The following is an 8625-nucleotide window of genomic DNA, read 5'->3' on the forward strand; positions in this document are numbered from 1 at the left end:
GGAGAACGGTCAGCTGTGAAATAACAGCCACCAAAGAAAAGAAAGGCGTTGAATCGCGTGCCCTCCCCTTCCCCAGAAGCAGCCGGCTGTGTTTTTAAATGTGTTTACTGTCCCAGTTGTAAAGAATTAAATTTTAACACCTGCGACTAAGCTGGGTGTAAAGTAGCGTGGAGGCGGAGGAAAGGGGTTTCTCTCTCCCTACCTGCGCCTGCCTCTCTGCTCCAGAATTCCCTGAAATTCCCTGAAATTGACAGCGCTGAGTAGAGAATGTTTGGAGTGCTGGGGCAAGGAGGGGGTTTATTTCCCCTCTGCCTTGCGGGACGAGCCTAATAAAGCCCACGGCTGGGTTTAATATTGGACGTGGGGGGATGGAGGGAGCTCCGTGTTGAATAAGGTGGTTGAACCGAGCTTGGCTCCCAAAAGCTGCTGGCTTTGGCTCGGTGTATCGCCTGGCTCGCACCGGCAGCATGAGCCCCTCAGTGGCAAAAGGCGATTTTCAAGCCATTCCTAAATTGGCTAATTCATCTCCTTTGCGTTTAGGTAGGTGGCTGTTTGCAGCACCGGCGCTCAAGCGCTAGCAGGGATGGTGGTGGGGCTGGGGGGGCTCAAAGGTCTGTGTCCCCCCCACTTTCATCCCCCCACCTCAGTCACACACATGCCAGCCAGCGCGAATTTGGAAAGTTTTTTCCTTGTGGTGACATCTTAACCTCACCCTCCCCTCTTTTCTTCTTCTCTCTCCAGGAAACATGCTTTAAACTGCCACAGGATGAAGCCAGCCCTTTTTAATGTCTTGTGTGAAATCAAAGAAAAAACAGGTAGGAAATCAACGCTGTTGGTTCTGTGTTATTTTTCTTTTTGCTCTTTGAGGGTTTTGTTCCACTAAGTTTGTGCCCCCTCTCCGTGCCCCCCCACCCCCATCATGTAGCAGTATTTAAGTGGGGAGAAATAACTAGCCGGTATTTAATGCTTCTGGCAGTGGAGTCGCATGATGCGGTTTGTGTCTGGAAGGGAAAATAGTGTGGTTTAATTTCTATTGTATAGAGTCTTTTTATTTATTGCTTTTTCTAGGGAGAAGAAAAAAATCAAAACCCTTGCGATTTCTCTCTTGCTCTAGTTTCTTCTTTAAGACATAGCGCTGTTTATTAAAAAAAGATAAATAAAATCTGAGTACAGAATAGGGGGGAAAAAACCCAACAAAATGAAATTGTGCAGCTTTGCTACTGTTACTATTCAGGTAAACTTAAAGGTTTCTTTTTTTTTTTTTTTTTAAAGAAAGGGTTAAAATGCTCTTGTCTGCCAATCATCTAGGCTAGCTCATGTAAGAGCGAGTTGTCAGTTGCCTTTAGTGAAAGCAATATATTAGATTGTTAGTTACTTTAGGGTACTGTTGTTTTATGGCATGGGGTGTTCTCAGGCTTCTAAAGAAGCTAATGGCATGAGAGCGTTGGTTCTGCCGTTTCCCACTTTCCAGACCTCCTACCATGTACTAACACACTTATAACACATCCCAGGGGGGCATTTAAATTTTAAAAGCAACAATTAAAAAATAGCAGTCATCAATCAAGGGTGATCTTAAACAACAGATGCTCAGGGAAGGACATTTAGCAACATGCACCACTTATTTATTTATTTGTTGGAATCTATCTTGTTTTTATTTTTTTGATTTAAAAAGAAAAATAATGGGAGGAGTGATGGAAATTTGGCGGGGGAGGGGGGGGGTTCATCTCTGCTGTTGGCTTTCTGAGCTGACTGGAGTTGATCAGCGGGCTTTTCCGTGCCGATCTAGCTGCCTTGTTTTAGCAGGCTGCAAAGTACTTGACTTCTCTTCCCCCCCCCCCCCTTCCCCTTTTACAACGAGGACTGTAACAGTCAATAATTCATATCTAAACCATATAAGCAAGGGCATGACATGAATGAAAGTGACAATAAATATGATTGCACACCCAGTTGATATACATTGATAGTTACACATAAAAAGGGAACAGCTTTCAGAAACCTGAATCTGGCACACTTTTTTTTTTCCTTTCTTAAATATATATATAAAACCTTCTAGCGTGAGCAACTGATTGCAAATACAATTACTTGACTCTTGCAATATATATAAAATGACTAAGAGGGCCCTTTGTTAAACGTTGTTTGTGCAGCGTGTAGCCCAGACAAAGCACCTACCGATGGCATTCGGCTCTCTGAAGTCCTCACGGCTGCGTGGCCGGGTCTGACCTTCCCGAGGAGTCCTTCCTTATGGAGTTTCCATAATATCAAGCAGTGGGTTTGGTATGGGAACCTCTGTAGGGTTCATACGATGTAACGTGAGGTAGTCTGCCTAGAGATAAATTTTATGGATGGTTTTATAGTCTTTCCCTGGGTGCCACCCCAGAAAAAGGAGCCACCAAGTTCCTTTTCCTCTTCCCTCTTTCCTCTTTTATTTTGTGTGAGCCAAACAAAATGTTTGTCTGCCTTTTATCCCCGTGTATTTGATGCTGCATACGTTGTCTGTGCGGAGGTACTTTTTGGCAGGGTAACGGATTAATCCCAGCTCAACTTTGCTATCGGTGCAGTCCCAAAGTTAGGATTTGCTAGGACCAAACCTGGTGGGAAATCCAGGTGATTTCAGGGATGCTGTGGGGTCCCAGCGAGCTGTACATATCCATGGAGCCTGGGTGTGAAAATTCCTCTCTGCTAAGTAAAATCGAGTGAGATGGTATAGGGCGAATCTTGATACTGGTAATAAAAGGTATTCAGGTGTGAACTGTGTCTGTCTTAGAATTATTTTTTTTTTTTCAATTTTATTTGTTGCTTTTGTGCCTGTGTTACGTGGCTACGGGGCCGCTGTGCAGAGCTGTCTGAAGAGGTTGAATCGAGGTGGCTTTTGGAGCGTTGTTTGTCTGCCCTCGGATAGGTTTACGGTGAATTATTTTACTTTGCAAATCCAAAGACCTCCTCCCCTCTCCTCCATCTGCGTCCCCCAAAGTCACACTTTGTAAGGAAGCAAACGACCAGATGGTTTTGTTTTAAATTTATTTTTTTTTTTTTTTTTTTTTTTTTAAATTACTGCTTTGTGAGCCCGGTGCTAGGGGGAAGTTAGCCTTGTGTTTTCTGGGGCCGAGGGTACCGCCTGCTTCTGTTTGCCTACTTACTCCTTCCTTGCGGGCAGCAGCACTGAAAGTTTAGCCAACTTCTCTCTTCTTCCCACTTTCCATTTTGCTTCCCAGATTTTTGCATGTGTTGCGTTTGAAATCCTGGTGATTGTTTGTGGTCACTGGTGGGTGTTTGAAAGTGTGTGCGTACATCTTCCCCCCGGCGTTATGATGTGCAGAAATGTGCGTTCAGTTACCCCGCTGCCTGATTTAAGTGACTCCAGAGCCTTACGGAGACTTTACCACCGTCTCTCGCAACATTATGGCTAATATTTCATAGTGTTAACGTTGTCTTGAGCAAACCCAAAGTGTCCATAAAGTTCTTAGAAAAAGAGGTCGTCTGTATTGGCCAAAGAGTTCCCTTTTGCACTTGGGCTCTTCAGTTGTTTTGAAGCGTTTATAAACACTTTTAAAAAAGACAATAATAAAAAAAAGGCTCGGTGGGTTTTCTTTTGTCTGCAACCTGGAGATTGTCGCTTTTGGGGTGATTTCTGTTTAAAAGTAACAAAAGAGAGGTTTGAGCCGAGCGGGAGCACGTAGGGGGAAAAAAATTGCCGCTTAAATATACGTATAAGTTGTCGGCGTTCATTCGGTGTGTTTTCACTTGCTGTTGGTCGCTTTGTTGCGAGGGAAGGGGCAGGACTGCCTTCAAATGGCTGGCTGGCTTTTTGGAATAATAATTATGGAAATGGGAGGCATTGTTGTCCTAAATACAATTGATTCCTCCGTCAATAGGGATTGAAATCGGAAATTGCATTGCTGATTTATAAAAAGTTTGAAGGCAGGGCTAGGGGCTCTGTCTTTATGGCTTTTTTTTTTTTTTTCCCCCTTGTTTTTTTTCTCTCGGTATGTTTTTTTTTTTTAAGCTGTTCTCTGCATGAGCAGAATAACTAAGCAGAGGAATCAGGCAAGGCATACGCAGACGTGGGGTCCTTGGATGGCAAACTGGAAAATATCTGCTGTCAAAATGCAGCAGCATCTATTTCAGCTGTGAGCCTTTCCCAACTCCCATCTCGTTCAGCGGGGACCGGTGGGGAGAGGCTGAGCACAGGATATATGACCGTTTAATCTGATTCCTCCTCCTTAAGAGCTTTTCCCATCGTTTCACTTTCTTCGCTCTTTTGGGGGAGGTGAGGACATCGGGCAAATTCTACTTCTTAAAAAGACCCTGACTTTGTATTTGAAATCCCCTGGTTTTTATTTTCTTACCCCCCTCACCCTTCTGCGTTGAAGGAATTCAGGTTTAAAAGAAAAACGTACATATCACCAACGGGGGGAATTTACGAAGTGGAATATTTATAGACAGCACTGATTAGCTGTGCAATTGTTGTTGAATAATGGGTTTGTTTTTTTTTTTTTTTTAATTTTAGAACATAATAGCTATAGACAGTGCCTCTTAGCTACCTTTCCCTGTGCATTATCTTCATCAAACTTAACTCAGATCAGATCTTTGGAGGAGGTAGGATTTTTTCCCCCTTCTTTTCTTCCTTAACACCCCTTTGTTCTCTCCAGCTCTGTGTTCAATTAACACCCCCATCGCAGAACTGTAGTCTTTTTTTTTTTTTTTTTTTTTCCCCCTGTATTTCACTTCTGACACCTCTCTTATTATTCTTGCCTGCTATTTCTCTTTAATATAGCAATTACGATATGGGGTTTCTTTCTTTTCTTCCTCCCTTCCTTCTCTTCCCCCTCTCCCAACTCGAGCCCCACCGAGCGGCAGGGGGAGAAGAGGGGCAGTGGCGATGCGTGCGGTGCCGGTGGGTTTGGGGTGCAGGGCAGAGCTGTAAGTGGGGTACACTGGCAAACCCAGGGCCCCTTGGATGAAGTTTTTTGCGGGGAAGGATGGGGCAGCTTGCTTTCCTTCCCTCCTCCTGCTCACCCCAGCCCTTTGCTGTGGTTTCAAACCCTGCCCTCCTCCTTACCCTGAATTTCCACCAAGGTTTCCCGAGGCGCAGGGGAGAGTTAAACACCCCGATTTGAATTTCAATGCAATTCTTGCACCTAAGGCTTCATTCTGCTTCTGCACAACCTCATAATGAAAGTGCTTGGGCTCCAGCCTGGAGGACAGGTCCCTGCTCTGCTCTCGGCAGGTCCAGCCCTGGTCCGGCTGTTCTCTCTCCTGCCCTTCAAAGGGGAGGAAGCCTTTGCTTTGATACTTATTATTTTTTTTTTTTTTTCCTCCAGATGAAAGGCTTTGAAAGCAATAGTGGTGCTTTTCTCTCCCAACCAAGCGGGCTCCCTACAGGGGCAGGGTCTGTAGGAGCAGGGTCTGCCAGTTCCCTGATATGACTGCCCTGGGGGAGAAGAGAAACATTTTGGGAGAACAGGGCCTCCGGATGGCCGGCACTGCCCAAGGAAGCTCTTTGCAGCTCACAAATAAATTACTTCCAGAAACCTGATGCCTTCATGGGAAAGGAGGGAAGGGAACTTGCGAGGGGCTGGAAGATAGGGATGATTTGCGGGGAGAAGACGGCATCTGGGAGACCTTGGCTTGGTGGAGGGCTGTATTACTGCGAGAGGAGGGGCTACCTTTGGGGACTTGCTGGAAGAGGATGGAACCAGTTCACTCTGATGGGAAGGGGCATGTGTCCCAGTGCCTGGAAGGAGCAGCAGCCTTCTCCAGACCTCAGAGTCTTCAGGGTTGGAGCTGTGACACTGCAATGTGTCCTTTTTCTGGGCTTTCTTATTTCAGCGCAGCGTTGTCCATCAGGGATCTGCTGGGGATGGATAGCTTTGGAGAAGAGTGTGATCGCAGGGAGATTTCTCTTTTTCCTTTTCAATTTTATATTTTATTCCTCTCCCCTGGTAGCATGTGGTTGGGGCTCTTTGAACGGAGCAGGCTTAATTAGTTTAATCAAAATTGGCCTCCTGCAAACCTCCAGGGGAGGAGGTGGGAAGCACAGGGCTGCCAGTGGGCTCTTCCTCCCACCTCCTCCCCCTTGGCCCTCCCGGCAAAGCAGAGAAACCAGGCCCAGCTCCAGCATGACATTACTGTTCCTTAGGGACTCCCTACAATTTGGGGAGTACAAAATCTGCTTAGTTTTTTTTTTCTTGTGGGTGCTTGGTGTCGAGTAAACTTTGCTGTGATTGCAGCGGACCAGGAAGATGCTCTTGGAGGGTCCCATTGCTCCCTGCTCCATCTGTTTGCTCCTAGGGGATGGATGTGCTCGTTCTTCCTGCCCCTGATCCCATGTTCCCAAGTCTCCCATACTTTACTTGTACCAGCTGCCCCCAGTAGCAGGTTTTGGGTAGCAGTGGCTGCGTGTGTCTGGGGAAGGAGGGTGCTGGGAAGGTGCTGTGCCTGCTCTTTGGATGCTGACAGCATTTGGCCCGGTGCAGAGGAGAAGGAGTCTTTGCACTCAGTTAATGCGTGCCGGAAAAATGCCTGTATTAACCTGATGTGTATATAAATAACAGCTAAGTAGGGCGTCCTCTTACGTGGATGTGTTGGGTGACTTCCCCACTGCCACGGGTCTCTCTCTGCTCCATCTTCCCTCACCTCCAAACGGTTTTGGCAGCAGTCAAAGTGTTGTGGCTGAGTCCAGGGAAAGAGATCTTGTTATCGGGCCTTGTAGCTCCAAACAAGAAACTCGGAAGATCTTTCAGGCCTAAATTTCTCCAGGGAAAAAATGGTTCAAGTTCCCTTATTTGAGACCTGCAAAGGGATTTCCCCCTTGGAGCGCTGACTGTCTGTGAGCAGAGCTTTTCTAAATGATCTCAAATGTTAGATTTATTCCTGTTAGCAGGCTGCCTGCACGCCAGCCCTGGGTTTGAGGGCAGTGGCTGTAAACAAAACGCAGTGAAACTCTTAAGACAATTTCATCATGGCTTTTTTTTTTTTTTTCTCCCTGTCACAAGGAAATTACTACATGCAGCAATTCTTTAGGGGAGTAGGGTGGTGGGTTAAACGTAAATGGTTTTGTTTGCAGTGAGATACACTAGCTTACGCTGCTGGTGGTGCTTCTGCTGGATCAGAGCTGGGGATTTTGGTGAGGAGAACAGAAGAATACGGGATTCTTCCTCTGCCTCTGGTTCAACACCTCATTCCCCAGTTCCTTCTTTAATCCGTGAACTGCTGCCTTCTCTGCTAATAAGGCTCTGCAAAGGGTTTTGTGATCTCTTGGAAATCTGCTGCGAAGCATTTTACTACTATTTTTTTTTCTTTCCTGCACTTGGAGTTGGGGTGCTTTGGGAGGCAGGAGATCCTGTCCTATTTGCTCTGTACGCTAGAGGGGTGATTTGCAGTTTGTGCAAAATACCGTGTACCCAGTGGGAGCAGGAGATGAGTTTGCATCTGAAGATGCGATATTTTATTTTTTTCCATTTTTTTTTTTTTTTAATTCCTGCCTTGCATTCCTGTGCCAGTTTCACCCTCCTGGTAACCCATCCTTTGCTTTGTTTTGGGAGTTGCTGTGGAGAAGGTGGGCTGTGTAACCCTGGCTCCATGGACCTCAGAGCAGGATGCCCCTGCTGGGCTCCACGTTTCTGGGCTGAATCTTCAGGCTTTTGGCTGTCAGGCAGGGAGACTTGATGCTGTCTCACACTGTAGGGGTGTGCGCCGTACAGCACCTAGCACAGGGGGACTTGGGGCTGGGTTGGGGTTTGGAAGGAGGTAATGTGATTTACAGCAATGGATCTGGTTAATAATCTCCAGCAGCTTCTGTATACTCAGGGGCTGCTTGTATTCCCAGCCAGGTGTTTGCAGACCGGATCAATATGGCCCTATTTGCATGGGGCTGTCCATAATCTAATAAACCAACCTCAATCTGCATCCTTTGCTTTCCCCAAACATCCCGCCGGAGAGGATCCCGGTCCGGTCAGACTGCAGGTGTTCCCTGTAGTGGGAGAAATGGTTTGTGAACAGTGCCTGGCCCCTGAACTGCCAGCCTGGGGTCATACGTGGCACCCCAGTGCTGCCAGCAGTTACTGGGTACCAAGGCTGTACCCCCTGCCAGAGCCTGGGTTGTATAAACACCGTGGCTTTTTGGGTACGCTGGACATTTGTAGGTGCTGCATGGTGCTTTGTAGACCCTCACCTCCCCAGCGTGCTCCAGAGCCATCGACAATCGGGGATTTTCCATTAAGTCCCTCCTCTTGCCATGTCGCTTTTGGGAGCATCTGCTGGGAGAAGCAAAAAATGATGGTTTTGGAGACCAGGCGATCGGCAGCTTCTGCTGAAAACTGTCTCGGAGGTGTTGCGTCCCCCGACGACTTAAATAATACAAGGTGGTGGACGGTATAGGGATAAATTACAGAAAGCCGTGGCCTGAGGAGGCTGTGGGCTGAATACATTAAAGCGTGGTGTTGTCAGGCTGGCGGTGGGGCTGGAGAGGGACCCGGGTGAGGCTTTCTCCCGGTGCTGGGGGATTGCTTGGGCTGGAATTAATTGGTTTGCAACTGTGTTGATTTTAAAAAAAAAAAAAAAAAAAAAAAAAAGGGGGGAAAAAAATAAGGGGAAAAAAAAACAACCAAAGGAAAAAAACCCCAA

General features: G+C 46.7%; 1 protein-coding gene across 4 annotated transcripts in view; it reads left to right on the forward strand.

The window, feature by feature from the left end:
- The window catches only part of PBX1 (pre-B-cell leukemia homeobox 1), a 187912-nt gene that overhangs the window by 2432 nt on the left and 176855 nt on the right, over positions 1-8625 (forward strand). For all 4 annotated transcript variants that reach the window (XM_014943483.1, XM_014943482.1, XM_014943479.1 and 1 more), the window contains exon 2: positions 742-815. In XM_014943483.1, coding sequence (XP_014798969.1) covers positions 742-815 — 74 coding nt within the window. The remainder of the gene's footprint in view (positions 1-741; positions 816-8625) is intronic.

This window comes from Calidris pugnax, unplaced genomic scaffold (genome assembly GCF_001431845.1).
Source record: "Calidris pugnax isolate Ruff unplaced genomic scaffold, ASM143184v1 scaffold63, whole genome shotgun sequence".
Taxonomy (NCBI): Eukaryota; Metazoa; Chordata; class Aves; order Charadriiformes; family Scolopacidae; genus Calidris; species Calidris pugnax.